This window comes from Crotalus tigris, unplaced genomic scaffold, assembly GCF_016545835.1.
Source record: "Crotalus tigris isolate CLP2741 ecotype Arizona unplaced genomic scaffold, ASM1654583v1 scf7180000017568.12009008, whole genome shotgun sequence".
NCBI classification, from domain to species: Eukaryota; Metazoa; Chordata; class Lepidosauria; order Squamata; family Viperidae; genus Crotalus; species Crotalus tigris.
The window spans coordinates 11043317-11066990 of record NW_024096478.1 but is presented as its reverse complement, the minus strand read 5'-3'; the positions used below and the strand labels follow the sequence as shown (position 1 = coordinate 11066990).

At 37.0% G+C, this 23674-nt stretch overlaps 1 protein-coding gene across 3 annotated transcripts in view; it reads left to right on the top strand.

The window, feature by feature from the left end:
* The first annotated feature begins 1892 nt into the window (after positions 1-1892).
* Positions 1893-23674, top strand: part of TENM2 (teneurin transmembrane protein 2) — an 869909-nt gene continuing 848127 nt past the window's right edge. For all 3 annotated transcript variants that reach the window (XM_039353403.1, XM_039353419.1, XM_039353411.1), the window contains exon 1: positions 1893-2134. In XM_039353403.1, coding sequence (XP_039209337.1) covers positions 1909-2134 — 226 coding nt within the window. In that variant the 5' untranslated portion in view covers positions 1893-1908. The remainder of the gene's footprint in view (positions 2135-23674) is intronic.

Sequence of the window (23674 nt, the reverse complement as noted above, 5' to 3'; positions counted from 1 at the left end):
CTAGCTCTGCCCATAGCCAGGAGTTCGATCCTGAGTGGCTCAAGATTGACTCAAACTTCCTTCCATTTTAAGTTAGTAAAATGAGGACCCAGATTGTTGGGGGCAATATGCTGACTCTGTAAACTGCTTAGAGAGAGGGCTGTAAAGCACTTTGAAGCAATATATAAGTCTAAATCAGTGGTTCTCAACCTGTGCGTCGGGACCCCATTTGGGGTTGAATGACCATTTCACGAGGGTCGCCAAACCATGCTGTCCGCCATTATTTTCCCTTTTCCTTAGCTGTCCTACTCCCTCTTATTGGTGGCCACACCCACTTAGGGGTCACCACAACATGGGGAACTGTATTATGGGGTCACGGCATTAGAAAGGTTGAGAATCACTGGTCTAAATGCTATTGCTATGTAGAGAAAATGAATGAGAATCAAATCAAATCAAAGAAAGGAAATAGATTAAATGGAAGAGGAAGATAAAGAAAATCGGGATTGGTGGGCTTGACAAAATCCTCAAAGAAAAATCTGAAGTCTAAAATGCATGAATGAATCAATGTACAGAATGTATTTATTGGAAGTAAGGATGGTTGAAAGAGCAGCAAGGTATGGATAGCAAGACAGAATTGGAGTTTCTTTGGTCTTATCTTCTTCTTTTAAGTTCTTTTGCCTAATCATTTGCTTTTAACATACTTCACATATTATTATTTAGGTATATATTTCAACCACTTTCAAATCAGAAAATCAGGTCTGAGTAATGTGCTTAGTGATGCAAAATTTATGCCAACAATTAATAATAAAAAGGTAAATAGATTATGAACTTTTGCATCTAATTACAGGTATAGGATGTTAATTATAGCTATGGCATCATAACGTTCAGTGCACCATAACTCAGGCTATTAGTATCAGGTTAAGATGCATAAATGTAACACTCTCTGAAAGAACTTTAGAAAACTTTCACTAAGCTAATTAACAACTTTTTTATGGGCTTCTCAAACTACATTTGCATACCTACAAAGAGCAAGGTATGGATGGGAGGATTACCTAAAGACCAAAAATGACAGAAAGAAAAGTAAAACAAAAACTAAGAATACTTTGTTCCTTCCCTCCCTCCCACCAAAACAAAACAAGGAAATAACAAATAAACAAACAAAGCCATCCTTCAGTGTTTTGCATATAACACATTCAGTTTAAATGTGTTTTATTTACACGAGTTTTTTTTACACGATTCACTTTATTTTCAGCATTTTACAGGAAAATCTAATATTCAGATATACCTGCATCTAACAAGAAATAATAATTTCTACTTTTTGTTGCAGAGAATGAACGTCAAAGAATTGTTAAATTGTTATCATTGTGCATTCACATGTGAATTTATTTCAGTAGTTTGCTTTTTCATCTATTTTTAAACACATCAATAAAAATAATTTTAATAAAAGTATAATTAGGCACTTAAACTAATTTTCATTTACAAGATCCAATCTGGGTCAGTCACCGGGACTAGAAGTTTTGTCTTCTGAGCTTTCGGACTTGTGCTGGAGGTTGGGCTCCAGAATGAGTCTGAAAGTTGGAAGATTGAATTTCTGGTCCCATCGACCAACCCAGATTGGATCCTGCAACATTATCCCTGGGACACATATATTTACCTTCATTCATAATTTTCCTTTATATGTTGCTATTAAGCTAATTTACCTATGTATGTATGTATTAAAATTATATTTGTTAATTTTGAATTTTAACATTTTTTCTAAGAGATGTGTATAAAATGTTATATACAATGTATTATATATAGTGTCCACTTATGAAGCACGTAGATAAGAATAATTGCATTGTTCTTTTTCTATGTTTTAATAGGTAGCAAAGTAACCAGCCACATTTACGTCAGTGGGGGAAATTTGACTCAAATCTTTGACTCAGAATTATGGATGTAAAAGACAGAAGGCACCGTTCTTTGACAAGAGGTAGATGTGGGAAGGAATGTCGCTATACAAGTTCTTCACTGGACAGTGAAGACTGCAGAGTACCTACTCAGAAGTCCTACAGTTCAAGTGAAACACTGAAGGCTTATGATCATGATACGAGAATGCATTATGGAAATCGAGTTACTGACCTAGTTCACAGAGAATCAGATGAATTTCCCAGACAAGGTATGTTATAGATTCTAGAATGTTTCCAATATTGTTGCAGTAACTTTAAGTGAGCATGTACTCACTTTGCATGTCCCTTTGGCAAATGTGTTTACATGATTTGACATTACTGTACAAAATTCAGTTCCATTGTGATGCTTGAACATGTTGCCTTTAGGCATATTCAGAAATGCCTTTCTGTATTTCCCTTTCAGTACAGAAGCATTAATAACTATTAATATTATGCAAGTATCATACTGTTACATTTAAGTATTCTAAATATTATAATCTTGCATTATGTCACCAAGATTCATTACATGTATAGTAGAAACATTTTCACAGTTATTGTTTCTAGATTAGATGCACTCTCAAAATATTAGTGTGATTATCTTATAGCAAACACACATACAGCCTCCATTCAGTGAGTTAATTTGGTACTTTACCTGTTTCTTACTGAAGTAAATTATATTTTGCTGAAATGTTTTCATCATCTGATATTTAATTTCACTTTAAAAAATTAAAAGCTAAATCCCACCTAATTATTTTAATTTTACCTTTACGTTCTACTGTTTCACAGATATCCAGAAGTCTGTAATTAAACTAAGGATTGAGAATTAATTTACATGAACATGTAATCTGTTGTCCAATATGCTGTACATTTTCCCCATTACAAGAATTTTATTAAACTGTATGAAAGAAACAACAATTTTCTTTATTTTGCTTACAGTATGTTTCTCTCTGCATTTCTTTAAGTGTTCATTCATCGTGATTTGATTTCTTAACCTTTAAATGTATCAATTAATCAAATAAATATACTTCAGATTTATAATACTGCATTCAAGATTGTCATATCTATAATGCAGGAAATGTAAGTATTTGTAGCCTTGCATTGAATTTCCTAGAATCCTTTTAATTCAGGCATGTCAAACTGCCAGCCTGCGGGCCAGATGCATCATGCTGAAACTGCGCCTACCCCATTGCCGGCAATGGAGAAAAAGTCCCAATACGTCGGGCGATGTCATGTGATGTCTCGAGTTTGACATGCCTGTTTTAAGTCATCTTATTTGTTTGTAAGATTGAATCAAGGCGGATGTTTCTAGGTTTTCCCTAGCCCCACATGAATCTCATACAAGGAAAGATCTTGAAAGTTGTGAAAGAATACTTGTTCAGCACTGATTTAATTTTATTTTATCTAATTTATAGTTTAATAAATGCAATTGATGCTTGATGTTTTATAAACATCTTTTAATCTAACTGGATCATTGGTTCATATAATAATCATATTTAATTGCTTTTATCAATACATTTCTATGAGATCATTGATTTTATATTTTCTTTCCAAAATGTTTAAGACTCTTTGGAACTATAAACATTAAACCAGTTTCGTAGGATATTCTCTAAGGAAACTCAGAATGGTTTTAGTCTTCCAAACAGCAATAAAAACTTGCTTAAACTCTGAAACACTGATTGGCCAAGGACTCAAAGGCCTTTATAGTTAAGTAGATGTCTGTATATGGATTTCACACTGTTTGTTGTAGCATCCACCCAGTACCTGTCACGTTACATCTGTAGCATTACTTCAAGAACAATGCTATTTGAATAAAACATTGCCTTTTTTCAAAGTTTCAGATTACTTTGTGTCTGGAACTCATGGATTTTTAAAAGCTTCCTCCAGCTTCCTTTTTCTTTCATGAAAGTAGTTTCAGCTTGCCCACTATATGAAATATGTACCCTATACTGTTTATAATATTTTAGTTTAGAAGTATGTTAGTAGTTTGGATATATGTTGATTTTGTGTGTGTGTGTGTGTGTGTGTGTGTGTGTATGTGTGTGTGTGTGTGAGAGAGAGAGAGAGAGAGAGAGAGAAAGAGAGAGAGAGAGAGAGTTGTACTATTAGATAATACAACTTATATTGAACATATGAAATGCCAATACAAACAAATAAACAAATAAATAAATTCTATAGTATAAATGTAAAAACACAAGCGTCAATGACAATTTGTCTCATTGAAAGCATTAAGTACTTGAACATATGTTGTGGATTAACAGTCAACATTTGACTCAAAACTTATTTAAAACAGACAATTGTAAATTAAATAAATAATATTTATCTGGACTAGTGAAGATTTTGATTTTTTTTAATTTAAAGCTATAGAATATTTACATACTGTATACTAATTTATTCACAGGTTAATTCAATAGTCTGATTTGTCACCATACAGATATGAATATGTGTTCAAACACATAGGTATAATTGAATGTCTCAGAGAATATTTTGTTGTTATAAATAACTTTAATTGCTTTTTATAATTGTATTTCAGTGCTCAGTATTCAGATGGGTGGCCATATAAATTTGTTTAATGAATATTTGTTTTAACATTTGGGTTTAAAATACTTTCTTCATTTTTATGCTATTGCACAGTTCAGTCACAACATGAGAGTTAGTGAGAGTTCAGATAATGGTGACATTTAATAAAAATAAAAAATAAAAATTTTATACAACAATCTTTTAAACTGTGACACCCAGATGGTATAACACTTAAAATCAAGAAAATAATATCTCCATAGCTCTGTTATGGAAAATTAGTAAAGTCTGAATTGAGAAATTTTTAGAATGTATAAATTAAAAAATATTGTAATTGAGATAGGTGAAAAGTATACTGGGAAGAATGTTGGCAAAGAAGTAATAGCAAGCTATCTTGGTTATTTTGTTTTCAAAATAGAAATTAATCATTTTCTGAACATAGTTGTTTCTTTAATATTTCAAAGAAGCCACAATACAAGCTTAATCTACTTTAATACTGAAATCCACTAGAGAAGGATTAATGTTTAAATAAAAAAACCCTTTTTATTTCAGGTCTGTAACTTAATACTTCATTAGGGTGAGAAGGGCAAAGATAAGAAAATGAAGGGATTAAACAAGTAGGTACATTCTCCAAGTAATACTTTCTAGAAATTTAGGAAAAATTTAATCAGTGAATCAAATAACTGTTACAATACGCTTTATTAAGAATATAGTAAAGTACTTCACTATAAAGAATGTGAAGTTCTGAGTTGAGCCAGTTTTAAGAGTATGGGTCAGGATAAGGTTAGATGCACAAATAATAACATGGGGAATAAATGAGGTTACAAGATATACACTGAAACTCTGGAAGCATATCAGTATTATCTAATACTATTGCATTCAGTCCATACATGAAATATGAGACTTAAGTTATTAGTCTTATATATTATGTCATATTAATTATTCATGTAGATTTTTTTTTTCTACACAGATTAACAGATCACAAGGAAGACACTTACAACTCATGAGAATATAGTTTCTTATATGGCAAGGGAACATATAAGTTCAGTTAGGACCTTTTCCATAATTCATTGGATCCTACTTTTTGTTTCTGTCTTAGTATTGGTGTCTGGTTTTCTGTTATGATTAATACACTTTTGGAGGAAGAGAAAACAGGTTATTAATAATCTAGCAGTTCCCAAATTATGGGTTAGAATCCTCCCCCATAGAGTGAAAATATGAGGGTTATCACACTGAGTCCCATTTTGCCTGCTCATAGCAAATTTCAATGATACAGGTAAGATTTTCTGTGAATAATTTTTGCTCACAGGGCAATGCTTGTATAACACTCTGATGTATTTACCAAGGCAACTCAGCCAGGACTGAGGTGTTTTTGCCTATTCTTTTTTTCCCATTTGCAAAGACCACTTCCTGGAAGAGGGAGAATGTCTGTCCTAATCAAGTTGTTCTTGGGGATGTTTAGGGGCTGGTTGGAACTTTTGAGGGAACTGAGAGTGGGAATGATCCATAACTAGATTGTAGTCAATCAAGGAACATTGTGGGGATCATTTCATCACAAAGTGTAAGAATCTCTGGTTTTATTTGCAACAGTCAGAAAAATTAGAGTTATAGGAAAAGAGGAAGCTGTACTAGAAGGCTCCAAGGTCATCCATCAGTTTGGATGATTGCTACCAAAACCCCAAATCCACCCCCTTCAATTGACGATTATCTAGTGCAGGGCTTTCCAACCGGTGGTACGCATACCACTTGTGGTACGTTAGCAAGTGGCAAGTGGTACACAGCCCTCCCTAGCCAAATGTAGTGGGGGAGAGAAAGAGCCAGCACAGGCAAGGACTTACTGTGAAAGAGTCCTCTGGAGCTGCAGAGTAGCTCGCTTCTGGCTCACCCTCCCCCACGAGAAAGGAGGAGGTGGAGATAGGAGAGGCTATAAAAGGAGGCACTTTGGGCAGTAGAGGGATAGAGAGAAAAAGAAGCAGCCTTGAGAGGAGGTGGAGTCAGCTCTAGCTGCACCGAAGGGGAAGGAGGAGAGTTGGGGGAGAGGAGAGGAGATCAAGCAGGCCAAGCTAACTGGCCATGAGCCAATCTACAACTTCTGTGGCAGCCACCTGTGCTGGCAGCAACAAATAGGTAAGAAATGCAGCAGGGGAGGGGTTGCTCTCCACGAGGAATGAAGAATGGTAGCATCAGCTGGAGGTGAGACACAGAGGGAGTTGAAGAGTGGAAAGATTCTTATGTGCTTTTGTGACTTTGAAGTTCTGGGATTTGTGCAATGAGGGCTTTGTGTTCTTAAGGAGTGTTTGGCAATTTCTATTTGGCTGATGGCTGATGTCTTGTGTTAGCTTCTATTGCTCTGCTATTGTTAGCTGTAAGTTTTGCTGCAAGGGATTTTGAAGTATTTTTCTCCTGAATGGATTTTGCTTATAGCGTTCCTTTACTTATGAATGGAGACATTTGGGGAGGCTGCCTTAGCTGGCAGCCAATACTTAATTCCTTTTTTTTTCTTCCTTAAGTGCTGGCAGCACTCCTTAACTTTCCTTTCTAGCCAGTCGCTAATTCTTAAAGGGGAATGTGCCTTTTTAAGCTAGTTCACTTAGTAGCTTGTCTTTTCTGTCTCTGGAAGCTTTTTCTTGTTTGGTGAATATACGGAAGAGGGAAAATAAAGGGGGGGGGTTCAAATTGTTCCTTCAGAGGAGGTGGGCATGAGAAAGAGGGAGGCAGGGAAGGAGGGAGGGAGGGAAGTCCCACCTTAGCACTTGGCCACCAGCAGCCCTGCCATTGACTTTGCTTGTCAAAAAGGTTGTAAAAGGTATATAAGTCTCATAAATAAATAAACATAAATAAATAAAAGGGGATCACATGACCCTAGAACAGTGACCATCATAAATATGAATCAGTTGCCAAGCATCCAAATATAAATCACATGACCCTGGGCATGCTACAATGGTCATAACTGTGAAAAATGGTCATAAGTCATTTCAGTGCAATTGCAACTTTGAACAGTTTTTTTTTTGACACCTTGCTAAGTGGTACTCGAATATTGCCATATCCTAAAAGTGGTACAGTCGGTGAAAAGGTTGAAAAGCCCTGATCTAATGTGATTTAGCTTTGACCATTAGTTAATTAGATTTTTGTATATAGGTAGCAATAATAAATTCATCTATACTTTGAACTCAATCAACACTCCTACTTATTTGCATCTTATGTTAGCATCCTTATGCTATTCAGCTAAAGAAACAATTAAAGAAATAACCTGGCCTATCAACAGTTGCTAGCTGGAGAAATTTGGCAAATGCTTTCTATTTTACAGCGATTCTAAAATTCTGAATTTGTTTGCCTTTATTACTTCATTATAGAAAAGTTATCCAAGTTATCATTCTTCCTTTTCATTGTTATTATGGGAAAAGTTTGCTAATTATAATTAAAAAAATTATATCCATATATCCACTCTTATATCAGAGTTTCTATATCCCAAGAGTTGAACTTCTCTTCTGTTAGAGTTGGGAACTATCTAACATAATTCCTATGCCTTCTGACTTTTTTTTTAATTTTAGTACATTTGCATTAATTTCGTCTTTGAGTATTTTCCTACCCATTTTTTAAAAAATATTATTTTGCCCAGAGTTAATTTGCATTATCAGTTGCTGGAAATTGAAGGACTTGCTTTACTTTTATGTTGCAAATTATGATGCAAAATTAATCATCTCCTAAAATCATTTTGGGTAATACTTCTTATTTTTTATGCATCCAGTTTCAAAAGATGACTGTATAATGACTTGATAATCTAGATAGGAAGCCCCTGAAAGTTATCATTCTCTCCAGATAAAGGTCAAGAATAAATAGTTCACTCATGAGTTCTCTTTTTAAACTTTTCAGATAAGCATATTTTATCTACCTGTTATTTGACACAGCAGAAATAGCTGGCCCAAGCAAGAAATATGAACTGCAGGGAATTAAATAAGTTTATCACTGGATCATTAAATTGATTATTACAGTCAAAATAGGATTAAAGACCTATTATTGCTTCTTAACAATAGTTAGTCCAAAATAAGAATTATAGAAGTTTAGACTTTAGTGAGTTTTCAGTTACTGTAATTTTCATTAATAGCACAGCCACTAAGAGCCTGTCAATAGGTTCCTGTCTTTATTTGTGTAACTTATTAAACCAATAGTCTAAAGAAACAAGATGATGCTTTGTGTGAACTCCTGAAATTCAGAGGGAATGGATATAGTGCTGGTCAAGACAGAGAGATGCCTCCTTGTGTACTTGATTAGACCATAACAGGCATTATTGTACAAATTGTTTGAATAAGCAAGTTAGCACTTTTTTTGATGCTATCTTATCCTCAATTGTATAAAAAGATATATGAATTGCTTTAGATGTGCAGAAAATATTAAAAATATTTTCCAAATGCACTTCATCTGTCTGTCTCCCTCTCTGTCTCTCTCTCTGTTTCTTTCTCTCTCTCTCTCTGTGTGTGTGTGTGTGTGTGTGTGTGTGTGTGTACGTGTACAATGGGATGATAGAATGAAGGTGTATTTGTGTGTGGTACACGTGTATAATCTACATACACAACATATATACACACAAATACCTTCTATAATAGAATTGTTCTTTCAGTCATCCCAACATTTGTGTGTGTGTGTGTGTGTGTGTGTGTGTGTGTGTGTGTGTGTGTGACAGAGAGAGGGGGGGGGAGAGAGAAATTCAGAATTTTATAGGACCTATCTACATAGTGCTAGTTTCTATGAATTCTAATATTGGCGCTCTCTATTTTTATAAAGAGAACACAATCCTGAACATATCTATTCAAAAGTAATCTCCATTGATTTCTGTGAAAGTTATTTCCAGGCAAATACATATACAACTGAAACCTTAATTACTTTTATTGCAATAATTTAGTCATTTTTCATGTTTCCTCTCTTGATACAACAACTATATTGTATGAATATACAGTTCATATTTTTGTAAAAGTTTATTGAAAATAAGTTTTTAATTCTGTTTAGGTACTGTGGTTAACTAATAGTTTAAATAATATATTGAAATGTATCTGAGTTCTAATGAAAAAAAGCTCTGCAGTTTGAGCCTGGAAGCATACTACATACTGATTTTATATATTATTTTGGCATTAAAAACAACTTGTATATCTCTAAATAAATGTCAAAGAAAACATTTTATATTTAGGGTTATTTTTTTCTGGGTGTACCAAAGCACACTGGAAAATATATATATTTAAAACAGACAATGCAACTTTTTAAAACCATAACTATTATATAAATGTGTATGGCTGTATAGCTGGAGTTGGAACTATTATATACTCACATTTTGTAAAACATTTCTGCTTCTGACTAAAATCAGAAGCAGTAACATTTTACAAAGACGTACCAAATTATTACTGAGCATTTCAGGGTTGCATTCATTAATTGATTGAATGAAGAAAAGGGAGTCAAGCTATTCTTCAAAGCACCTGAAGGCAGGACAAGAAGCAATGGATGTAAATTAACCAAAGAGAGAACTAAGGAGAAATTTCCTGACAGTTAGAACAATTAATCAGAGGAACAACCTGCCTCCAGAAGCTGTGAATAGTCCAACACTGGAAGTTTTTAACAAGAGACTGGACAGCCATTTGTCTGAAATGGTATAGGGTTTCCTGTCTGAGCAGGGGGTTGGACTAGAAGTCCTCCAATGTCCCTTCTAACTCCATTACTATTAGTATTATTACAGATCATCGCACACTATATTATTATTATTATCATCATCATCATCATCATCATCACACAAATCCATTCAAACCTGGCCACCAAAATTGCCGGCAGATGAGGTATGTTTTTAAATATCCAAAGTGTCCAGCCTGTTTTACATCATGGCCATGCTGGAGTGGGTTGAGGTGGAGGGTTTCCCCTTTATAAGCCAAATCATCCCTGCATGTTAGGGAGGTTTGATTGTCTTTGAACCATTAGTCATCGGGGTTTGGGGCTCTTGAAGGTGGGACTCTGCCACCTTCAAGGTGAGTTGAGAAGCAGTTTGTGGAGTAGAAATAATTGCTTCATTAACCTCTTCACGCTGGCTCTTGTATTGGGGCAGTCTGGATAAAGTATCAGCTATTTTTTTTTTCCTCGTGGTATGTACTTTAGGGTGAAGTTAAAACAGTTGAAGTATTGCGCCCATCATACTTGTTTCAGGGACAATTTGCAGAGAGTTTTCAGTGCTTCTAGGTTTTTGTGATCAGTCCATACCTTGAAAGGCACCTTGCTTCCCTCTAGACAGTGTCGCCAGTTTAACAGAGCCCAACCTATTGCAAAGGTTTCCTTCTCCCACACAGCCCACCATCTCTCGCACTCAGTGAATTTTTTTGAGGTGTAGGCACAGGGTTGTAGGATCCCATTTTGGTTCTTTTTCAATAGCACAGCTCCAATGGCCATGTTGCTGGCATTGGCTTGAATCACAAAGGGCTTCCCAGGACAAGAATGCTTTAAGACCTGTTCGACCACAAATAGCCTTTTTAAATTCTCAAAAGCAGTTTCACAGTTCATAGTCCATACTAGTGGCTGGCCCAGTCATGGCTTTCCTCCCTCTTTGCCTGTTTTCAATAAGTCTGTAAGGGGTAAAACAATTTCAGCAATGGAGGAGATGAACTGGTGGTAAAAGTTGGCAAATCCCAGAAAACTCTGGAGCTGTTTGCGAGTCTTTGGGGGCTACCATTCAATTATGGCTTTCACTTTGGTGGGGTCCATCTCAAGGCCCTTGCTGGAAATTCTATAGCCAAGGTAATCTAGTCGGGTCTGGTGAAACTCACACTTTGATAGTTTAATATAAAGTTTGGCATTCAACACTTCTCTCACTAGTTTTATATGATCAGCTATATTCGTGCTGTATATCAGGATATCATCAAGATACACCAAAACTCCTTTGTATAAATGATCATGTAGTACCTGATTGATCAGCTACATGAAGACAGCTGGAGCCCCCTGTAGTCCAAACAGCATGACTTTAAATTGGTAGCTCCCCATGGGACAGTTAAAAGCAGTCTTTCACTCATCTTCCTCCTTTATCCTCATTCGGTAGTATGCCTCACTTAGGTCCAACTTATGAAGACACTCCCCTTTGCCAGGTGGTTAGTAAGTTCTTCAGGAGAGGGAGGGGTACTTGTTTCCCATGCTCATAGCATTTAATCCTTTATAGTCCATGCAAAGATGAAGCAACCCATCTTTTTTTTCTTTAAATAATACCGAAGCTCCCACCTGAAATTTAGCCTGTTCAGCAAATCATCTCACTAGGTTTTTGTCCACATTCTGCTGCATTTCCTCCATTTCAAGGGGGGACATGGCGTACATTCTCGGTCATGGGAGTTTGGGTCCTGGTAATAGTTTGATAGAGCAATCATCAGGCTGGTGGGGAGACAGGGTGTCACATTCTTTTTCACTAAAGACTTCCACTAGGTCCTGGTAATTGCTGGGCTGAGTGGCTTGCCTGGTTGGAGCAGAGCAGCTATTTTCACTAGCTCGTTAGAAGGGCTAAGTCCTCCAATAATGTTAGCTGAGTTAAGGGGGGAACTTGGGTCCTATAGGTAATCTCACAGTTCTCATTCCTTTCTCCCACCAGATAAATGGCTTCCATTTATCTAATCAGGTTAGCCCTAGGATCACAGCCCCAGTCATTTTTGGAGCCACCATGAAACGAATGAACTTCCAGTGCTCACCTATTTCTAAGCGAATGGGTTCAGTTAATTGTGTGACTAAGGTTCCTTCCATTAGGGAGTCATCAGCTTGCTCAAACCTCACAGGTTTGGAGAGCAGCCTTGCTTGTATGCCCATTTTCAGATCAAGTGGCAAACTAATAACGCACTGGGAGCATCCTAAGTCCACTAGTACTTTCAGATCTACCTGTGCCTCCGTCTTAGGTATTATGAGATGGGCAGGCAAAGAAAAAGGTGGAACGGGTTGACTCACCATCAGGTTGTTCTCTCCGTCGTCACTGTTGTAGGAGGGCAGAGTGGTGGCAGGTCTGGTTTGGGCCTCAGCACTCTCCTGCATGGGCAATGTGACTTGGGCAATGGGTTCCTTCACGATCCAGTTGGATTTCTCTTTCACAGGCTGGTTTATTCCTCACTGGTGGTCCCAGTCTATTCTACTGTTGAGGGTAAGGGACTGGGCAGCTCACTGCTCAATGTCCCTATTATCCACATCTGAAGCATTTGATCGATGGGCCTGCAGGTGGCTTGGGGTTTTCAGTGGCCATGTCAGTTGGAGGCTTTCAGTGGTGGTGGTTGCCATTTGGGTTGATCTGGCCTCAGCCCGGCTTCTTGTGGTGGTAGCTTCTTATAGAGGGCAAGCTGGACATCCAGTCTTACTGCTGCCTGGTACCATTCTTGCAATTGATTAGGGACTGCTCAATAGATACAAGCCTGGGAGACATGGTCATCCAGTCCCTCCTTGAAGTGATGAACTAGGAGTTGCTCAGGCCACCTCTCTATTCATCTGGCTATCTTGTGAAACTCTTACACATATTCCAGTGCAGGCCTCCAGCTTGTCTTATCTTATGGACTTGCTTCTCCGCTTTGAGGGCAATGGATGCGTCCATGAATCTTGCTTTCAGTCCTAGAAGGAAGAGATGGAGGTCCCCCAATTTGGGTGCTTGCTCGTTGTATAAATTGTTCAGCCACTGGGATGCTTCCCCTTCCAAATTGGATGCAACCACATCAACCATAACAGCTGGGTTCAGTTAGAAATAGGCACAGAGGTTCATGTGGGAATGCACCTGGTTGAGGAAAAAAATCAGCTTCTCCGGGTCTCCATCAAAAGTTGCTCTAAGGGGGGTGCCATCAGTGGTTACTGGGCTCCCCAGTGAGCCTGCATTCCCAGTGGTTGCTGGCCTCCCCACTGTGGATGTTGCACCCCCATCAATTGCTGGCCTCCCCATAGTGGCTGTGGCATCCCTAGTTGCTGCAGGCCTTCCAGTGGTTGTAGCATGTTCGGGGACACTCCCATGGCTGTTGCTGCATCGCCGGCAGCTGCTGTCCTCCTGGTGGCTGTGGCATCCCCAATTGCTGTAGGACCCCCAATGGCCTTAGCAGCTGCTGAAGTGGCACCCCCAGTTGCTGCAGGTCTTCCAGTGATTGCTGCACATTCAGAGGCTTTTGCCACTTCTACTGATGCTGACCTACAGGTGGTGACATCCCCAGTTGTTGTAGGCCCCCCTGTGGCCCAGTGGTGATTATTGTGAGATCCCCAGTGTTTGCAGGCTCCTCAGCGGTTGCTGCACATTCAGAGATGGCAGCTAGCCCCACTACTGATGCTGCTGTGCTCCCAATGTTTGTGGACCCCCTGGCAGCTATATTATCCCCGGTTGCTGCAAGATCTCCAGCTGCTGCTGCACATTCGAGTGCTTTGGCCAAGCTCAATGCTGTTTTTGCACCGTCAGCAGCTGTTGGCCTCCCAGCTGTGGGGGTTGTGGCATCCCCCATTGCTGTAGAAGCCTCAGACTGGGTGGCCGGTAGGCACATTGGTCTGGGCTTTGGCTATCCTAGTGACGGCTCAGGCTCTTGTCTTCCCAGTGGCAATCTGGGCTTCTGGATGGGTGATGGCAATCCGGGCTGCCATGTCTGGAGCAGCGACAAGGGCTTTCCCTCTCCACAGGGCTGGAGGCTATTGTAGGTGGCTTTGTGGATGGGAGCCACTTGCCCTGCACAGCTGGGGCTTGGGCTTCCCCTCGGCATGAGTTGGTGGTTGCCCCACCAATCATCATGATTGATCACATATGGAGAATGGGAGGGTTGTTCCCCACTTCTCATTTCTAGCTCCTCAAAACTCTCCACCAACTTCTCCACTGATTGACTACAGACTGCGGACAAGTACTTCCACTCACCAGAGTCCTCAGTGGTAGTTGATTTTGTGGCTCTCCATCAATCCAGGAACGCGACTTGCAAGAAGCCCCTCTTTGCAGCTCGACCTCATCTGCCTTCTAAGCACTTGATTGTGGCAAAGCTGTCTCAAGGTGTATAGAATCTTCACTGGGTAAAGTCCAGTCCAATGACAAATCAGTTGTCCTCACGGCTTGGGAGACCTGAAAAGATTCCTTCTCTGCCAGCACACTAGCCTGCGCTCCCTCCTCTGAGGCAGAAGCCACTGTCAGGGTGCTGGTTTCAGGCACCCCTTCCTTTTCTATGTTAAAATCTTCCCCGACTCTTTGTTGGTCTATCCCTCGACTCTAGAGACAGCGACTGGAGCTCAGGACCCCAGGGTGGATAGGTAAAAAATGTAGTTTTTGCATTAATGTTATGGTTCTGACAGATGAGACACTTCAAAAGAACTTTGAGGCATTGTTTACCTTAAAGAATCTTTCATTCAGGAAACAAAGTATTGTTTACATAGTTGAACCCCAAAACTAAATTCCCCTCCCTGGATACAAAGTAACAAAGTACATTTCCCACTTCCAGTAAACAATCATAAATCACATTCCCCATTTAGCTTGAAATGCGGGCTTCCTCCCTATCTCTTCAGCCCGCCAAAACGCTATCAGCTCTGGGCCCAATGTCCTTGGGTTCCCACGGCTGAGTTATTATTGATATGACTAGCTAGACTCTCATCCCTATCCCCCCTCCCAGCATTAACTAATTCTAAAAACACAGAAAAAATGGCTGCATTTTCATCTGTTGTCAAAATAAGAACATCCAATGTTAGCAGCATTGATATCCCTGCTCTAGCATAATATTTAAGAAAAAAGATACTGTGACAGAAAGGAAAAGATAAACATTGTTTTGATTGTCATGTTTAGGGCCCTGAATGGCACAAATGAAGTGGTCACTAACTGAAAATTCACACAACAGCAACTGTACTTAGGATTTTATTTAATCCTTCCCTTTCTTTCAGCATCAAAATAATACAACCCCCAAAAGTTGGATAAGCCCATTTTTTTTTTGAGAGTGGGATAAAGTTTTCCCCATAAGGAAACCTGATAAAAGGGTAATCTTTTTTTCCCAGCAAGACTGTGGTTCCCTTAGCAATAGTGAAGCCATATACTAGCCCCATTAAATGCAATATCCTCCTTCTCATAGTCTTGTTTATCTAAGTTTATTGTTTTAATTGGTTTTATGGAATGTTTAATTGAAGATTTTACTGTATGCTGCTTAGGGTCAATTTATGTAAAGATGGGTGGCTATATAATTTTGTCCAATAAATAAATAAATAAATTGCACCAGTTAATATAGCTAGCGAACTATTTTACTGATTTTTTAATTAAAATCTAATAATCCAATAACAGTTTATTGTATTCCCAAAAAATGCTTGCAAAATTTCCCTTCATGTGTGATGGCAGAAATAAATAAGTGCATCAGTGGAGATGAAGAACAATATGTGCAGGTTTGCCTGTGCAGGGGAAATGAAGCTAAATATGAAAATCTTCCAATCTGGCTTCAATATGACACAAAAACAGTGTAAGAACTAATATTGTTTAACATTAGTTGTTATGCTTTTTTTAAAAAAAAAATAGTTTATGCAATCACAGAGACAGATTTTTTTGTTATTCTTAACAAAGGGAATAGTATAATATAAATACAATTTAAATTTGAAGAACAATTAAAATCAGTTTACTGTACTTTCAATTGTTTTAATAGTCAGAGGACAAAGCAAAGAAGAGAAAATTATGATACTGAATATATTAAAACAACCTGAAGAATAAGTGAAGAACATTTTTTTAAAAAAATAAGAATTATCTATTAGCTTTGGGAAAACAAATTAACAGGATTGCTAGACTGTTAATCGTCTCTCAGCAATAGAGATTGTCAGAAATTTGGCAACCCTTCTGGAGATATTTACTGAGCTGTCAGCTAAAATGAAGTTACTGATCTCTTCATCTGATCTTGCATGAATGTGAGTCAAAAAAAGTAATTGTTAATTTAATGCACCACCTCTTGTAAAGAAGGGAATTGGAAAATTATATATGTAACAGCTTCTATTTCCTCTTGGGGCAGAAGCAAAGCCATTCTTGGATTGGAGCATTTTGAAATATTTCCTTAAAATGGAAGGAAGGCAAAACATGGCAAATCAGAGATCATAAAAGTGCTTGCAAAGTATTTTTCATGATATAAACATTTCCCAACTATTATCCAGGTCCTAGTGTGTATATATGTACGTACGCACACACACACAATGTCATAGTTGCCTGATTGTTTTGGAAAATGAGAACAACACACACACACACACACACACACACACACACATATACATGTTTTCTGCGAAAACCTCAGAATATATATATATAAAACCTCAGAAAACATATATATATATATATGTTTTCTGAGGTTTTCGCGGGTGTTTGTATGTAGGTCTTTGGTTATTTGAGTTTTCTCCCACGTAAAATTGGAAGTGTCTTGGCGACGTTTCGACAAAGTCTCATTCGTCATCTTCAGGCTGGTGCTTTCGGCTTCGTGCTTCTAGGAGCACTTCCAATTTTACGCGGGAGAAAACCCGAACAACCAAAGACCTACATATATATATATATATATATATATATATATATATATATATATATATATATATATATATATATATATCTTAATTATTAGCCACTCAACCACATAACAAATATTGCAAACTAGTAAGCTTATAAACAGATTAGCATCACAAAGTCATTAAAACTTTCACTCATATCAGATTAATGCTTCTAATTTGCCACCTAAATTAATTATATTATAAACGAAACTGATATTTCTGAGGTAGAGTAAAAAAAAACATGTTTCTGCTTTACCTAATGAGTACACATTTTTGTTTTCTATCCTGATTTCCATATTTTTAAATCACATTTATCCCAAACTTTGATTCTGAGTTTGAGTCTGTGTACATGTACTCTCATGCATGCAATTAAATATGTGCTTTCGTATTAACTTTCTTGGCAAATTCTTGTTTAAAAAAAACATTGTAAATGCATACATTATCACCATGATCTGCTTCAAGCACTGAATTCATTAAGTAGATTGTTAATAAAATGCAGAATGATATATCACAATTTTAATGCTCTGTCTCCCAAAGTTAATGAAGAGTTATAATTTTCTAGATGACAAATTAAAAGGAGGTTAAAATGGTGGATAAGATTGCCTAGAGATTTAGCAACATTCTAATTAAAATAAAGAGCATTAAAGCGAATTAAAATCTTGATTTTGGAGGGATTAAAAAGTATGAGGGCTATATGGCTTATTATTGCTAGAGGCCAAAATTTGTGTATAAATAGGAAAGATATTGTAAACCTTACTGATTTTTTTTTTAAAGAGATCTTAATAATATTGTGCAGAAAACCAAATGTTTTCTCATTACTTGTCACTGGAATCTTCATCAACACAATAGGCTACATTTCAGTTTTATTAGCAGCATGGCTTCAATTCATTACTTTTTTACAAAGTCTGGTAAAAAGTAGAGATCTATTCTATCTCTAACATTCAGAATATTTATAAATATACTTCTACTGTAAAATTATGTTTTGTGCGGTAATTCTTATGTTTGATAATACAAAATATTATCAAAGTATCATCCAGCCTTGAATTATTACCTTTTTTTGCAATTCCCATACATGGATTTCACAGATCAACAAATGATATTATTTATACATAATCTAATATTGCATTTTCGTTTATATACAAACCCACACAAATACACACACACACACAAAAAAAAAAACCTCACCAAAATTGGACAACTAGAGGCCGAGGCTTCATTGAGACCTTTTTCAAAGTGCCCAAAATTTATAACTTTTTTTAATCTGCTAGCATATCAAATCCAAATTCAGTCCTCAACAAATGATTTATTTTGATAATTATTGAGTATTGTAGGCAAGTGGCATTTTTAGAAGCTTTAAAACAGTGATTCTCAACCTTTCTAATGCCGTGACCCCATAATACAGTTCCCCATGTTGTGGTGACCCCCAAGTGGGTGTGGCCACCAATAAGAGGGAGTAGGACAGCTAGGAAAAAGGGAAAAAAATGGCGGACAGCATGGTTTGGTGACCCCCGTGAAATGGTCATTCGACCCCAAATGGGGTCCCGACCCACAGGTTGAGAACCACTGCTTTAAAATAATCTTTAAAGATTAATTGACCTAAAATATCTACCTCCCACCCAAATTAAAACAATTTTCCTCACTGTCAGTCTAAACCCAAAGGTGATGTAGCAAAATCCAATCAGGTCCAATCCTTTATTTCCTTAAGCCTAATGGACAGAATTTTGCCAAATTAAAGCTATAACTCTCTTTCCTAATATACATATCTTTAAAGATTCTAGGGTGTGGCTATCCTGAATCTTTTCTCCCCTCTACCATTGAACTTGGGACTCTGATGGAAGGCACTGCCTCCTCCCTGAAAAAGCTGTGGACTACTAAGACTCCTTTCCACCACTTCTACATGTGCACAGTCCATCACACTTACCTCTTTTAAATTCAGATTAGTCCAAAAGGCCAGTTTGTCATGAGATCCAGGATGAAGTTCAAACCTCATTTTCTGAAGTCATTCTGATGCAGCTTGCTGCTTGTGACAGGATATATCAACTGGACACTCTCTGCAATCTGTCCTATGATCCTGCCTAGGATCATTCCTCTGTACTCTAATGTGAAAATAACAGGATCACAGCTTTTCACATAGACAGAAACTGTTGCATAAAAGCACCAAAGAAAATGACAACTAGTTAGGCTTGGACCGTTGGAGAATGATGATAATGGCAACTGGTGCATTAGGCACCTTTGGCTGCTGAAAGTTTGACTCTTTCAAAATGGCATGGAGCAGGCTGCTGAAAATGGCTAGTGCCTGATAATTAGAGGTCAGCCAAAAGGAGAACCTGTGCTGTAACTTTCTGGTGATAAACTTGGACAGTGAAATCAGATCAAGTGGAGATTTATTGAAGCCCTGTGGCTATGTGGGGGATGATGCTACAGAGGAGAAAGTGGGTATGATAGATTACAGTTTCCCAGGAAGAAGGGGTTACATTCTAAAAAAGAGAGGAAGTGAGACAAGAGGCAACACAGCTGAGAGCTAGATAGGAGATAGAGAAAAAGAATCAGGATAACCACTTGCCAGAAACTTTCAAAGTATGTCTATTAACATACTGGCTGAGGAATTCTGGAAGTTGAAGTCCATAAGACATAAAGTGACAAAGGTTGGGAACCCCTGCTGTTGGGTATAAGCAAATAAACTTGGAACTATATTGCTCTATGGTGTTCTTGAGCTGGCCTAACAGGCTACCTTTTTTTTAGAGGCAAGACCCTGCCTGCCTTGTTTATAATTAGAGATTGATCCATCAGTTGGTTATCAGGTTCTCTTGCCAATTTACTTATTGGATTGTTTTCTGGATTGCCTGTCAGATAGTGTTATGAGATTTTCCTAACCCTAACTCACTTTTATAGAGATAATGGAGGGGAACTATTAGACTCACGGAACCAAGAACTATATGAGGAATTACTTAAAGGTACTTTTTGTTGCTGTTGTTATTGTTGTTGTTCACCTAGAGACAGTAATCTTGCCAGACTAAAACACTTAGTGTAGCAGCCTGACTGTTAGATATATCCTGTAAACTGCTGGGGAAGGGGGGGGGTACCTTTGCTCTTTTACTGCATATCAAAGATACCAAGCCATGTTGCCTCTCTAATTTTTGATGGGAAATTTAGCTTTTTGATGGGAGTTTATTTTATGGTTTTCTGAGATAGGACAGAAGAGAAACCTAAAGCATTGTTGGAAGAAAACCTGACCAAATATACTGTATGTAAGAGTCCACACTAGAGATTACATTGTAATATAAATGGTAAAACATTCTTATCTTTAGGCTCTTATTGCATCTGCAGGTAGCTGGCTAGCAGCTCTGCAAGATGGCATATAGGGTTCAAAAGAAAGAAATACAGAAGTAGCCAGGGTAGGTTAACAGAAGGAGGGAGGTTTCTTTTAGGTTTGATAAGAGAGACTTCTGGAGTGAGACGTGAGCAAAGAAGACATGGACTAGAAGAAGCAAAGACTGGGATAACCAGAAGCCAGAATCCATAGCCAGAGAGAAGATCTAGGAAGGTGGTTGAAACCAAAGAATAACTTGTAGAAAAGACTCAGCAGAAAGATAAATGCAACCTTAGAATTTTAGACAGTAGCAAAGCAAACTCCCTGTGGATCAGGTGATAGAAAACTGGGCAAGAGCCTATTAAGGAATATTACTATCCTTAAACTGATAGATAAGGTATTGTGTGTGTGTGGGAGGCGGAAACAGAAGCAAAGTAGTGTGCTTGTAACTTATACATTTTACATTGTCATTGTGAGTGAGGTAGTTTTGTATTTATAAATAAATAAAAATCACGAAAGAGAAAAAAACTTTCACAAGCAGTTATTTTGTGTGCTGTATGATCATTTCCTGAAAAATCAAAACCTTATGATGCTGCCTTTGAAATAGGAATAGTAACTGAACAGCCTTAAAATTAGAACAAAGCGCTTGCCGAATTTTCAAAGGAATCAAACAATAGCTCTCTAGTTATACCATAATAATTTATGCTCAAAAATATTATCATTCCACTTAAAAGCAGAATTTAAAGTACACATCTATTTGACATGGTTTAATGGATAGAAGTTTCAGAGATAAGTTTCTATAATGAAAATCTAGGCACTCTCTATCTCCAAACCTCTATTTAAATTGTCTCAAAGAAATTACTATGAGGAAATTCCTTAAAACATTAAAAAAATCCACAAGTAAAATTTATTGTGACCATGGTTAAACTGACAGAAATGTTCAGCCATATATTTATTCCATCGTTAATTGTTTAAGGCAAGTTAAAATGTTTAAATCTACTAATGATACTATCTTCCTTGGAATACTTACTAGAAGACATTTAATCTGAACAGTAAAAAATCCCCACTTTTATAGAAGTAGTATATTATATTCTACTTAACTGAATAAGCTAACAGTTTCCCCATTTTATTGTACAAGGCTTTCATAGTTAAAAAATACCTTGATAATTATTAGTAATAGCAAAAATATTATCTGCATAGAATAGTACAGTAGCACTAGCAATAGCACTTAAGACTTATATACCACTTCACAGTGCTTTACAGTCCTCTCTAAGTGGTTTACATGGTCAACCTATTGTCCCCAACAATTTGGGTCCTCATTTTATCGACCTCAGAAGGATGGAAGGCTGAGTCACCCTTGAGCTGGTGAGACTCGAACTGTCAAACTCCTGGCAATTGGCAGTGACCTGAATTAGCCTCCAATACTGCATTCTAACCACTGGACCACCAGGGCTCTAATTTATGTTACAATTTAACTTCTTTGATTGCAAATAATTCTTTGATTATATAATTGCATAGATAATATCATATTAAATGCAAGAGCAGATAAAAGACAATATTGACATTTTCTCAGAACTATTTGCAATTGCTATACTTGAGAGTTAAAATGCTACCTGTAAAATAGAAGAGAATTCTCTGCTTTGTGAAACATATTTCAAAAAATTAATCTACACTGTATCATGTTTTATCTACATCTAAAGCTGAATTAAGTGTCTTAGATGGAACTTCTAAAATAGCTACTAACTATCTGATATTATCAGAAGATTGCCTTCCTTTTATAAAATTGTATTTTGTGAGGTGTACTCTGTATTGTGTAATATCTATTCTAAAGTTACTGTCAGATAAATTTGGAGGTTTTATCTTCTCTGTCATATTCACAGTCTAATATATTGTTTTTGAACTATTTTTGTCTTGTATGCTATCCTAATAATTTTGGAAGTGGGCAGCCTTTAAAATGATGGGTTGTCTCAGCAATTTCTCTGTATGTTTTCATGCATAGCTGATTTTGATAGGGGAGAGGAGGAGATTCTTTCTGGAGATGCCCAATGTCAAATCTACAAACTTTCACTTTTCAATTTACATTTACAAGTTTCCTAGTGTGGTTATAGCATAATTCTCATTTTAGGTATAATTTATTTTTATATACTACATGTTCTTTTGAATTTGTCAGGAAATTTAACATCTGTGAAATATCTGGATATTTGCATTTCAAATACCTCAAAAATTAAAGCTCTTCATAACAGGCATTATTATATGGAATTCTTGAAGTGAAACTGTGCTAAAAATTACATAGTGTGGAGTTATGGCACAGGATTCATTTTACAAAATATCTCAAAAATAAATATGCATATGTTTTCATACTAAGAAAATTATAATAAAGCACTGCTTAATAGCTAGTTAAGAGCAACAAATAATGTACTGGATGTTTGCTAGGAAAAAACTATGCCTCAATGAAGATTCAAATCAACAGGCAATCAAATGTGCATTTGTGTGGGACTGCAAATGTTAAAAGTTAAAATCATTCAAATTCAATTTCAGAGTTTTCTTCTATCTATCTATCTATCTATCTATCTATCTATCTATCTATCTATCTATCTATCTATCTATCTATCTACTTACCTACCTACCTACCAACCTACCTACCCACAGAGAGTGTTATAACACTTCTTTTTCCTTATAGTAAAATGGAATTCTATTAACAATATGAATCTTTTTTTTTAATAATCTGGGAGTGCAATGTTTAAAATGCATGTCAGAAAGTAAGTGTGACTAAATTCCTATTGGATTGTGCCATAAAATTTTATTTGTATAGCATTTATAAACACAAACAATTTGATTGGCTAACAAATGTTTGGATTTATTCCTACAGGCTATGATGTCTTGTTACAGTAAATTATGGATAGTAAGTTTATGGCCCCAAAGACAGGAAAACACCCCTTTAATTCCAAAGGAAAATATAGACAGGAATATTTACAGACATAGCATCAAAACGACAAATGCCAACTTGTAGTATACTACTGTTAATACAGGTGGTCCTGACTTACGACCACAAGTTAGACCAGAATTTCTGATGCTAAGCAAGGTGGCTTGTTAAGTGAGTCACAGCCAATTTTGGCACCCTTTTTTTTTTTTTTTTGCTTTTTTTTTGGTGAAGAGACAGGGCCTTGTTGATCAGCATTGTTGACTGTAGCTGAATGAGAGCTTGTTGTATTCTAATGTGGGGCAGTATGATATTGGCAAGTACTGATGACCAGTGCACAGTAGTAGGTTGTAATGTCCAAGAGATGATACGCATTAGACATCAACCATTTGTGGGTGGGAGCTGACACAATATTCAGCTGTGAAATAAACCAAAGCCAAGGCTGTCGTTTGTAGAGTGTTAGCATCAGCACTCCAGGATATTCCAGCCAGTCTGTTCAGTAAATTGTTGCAGCTTTTCAATTTTGCAACTGTTCTTTCC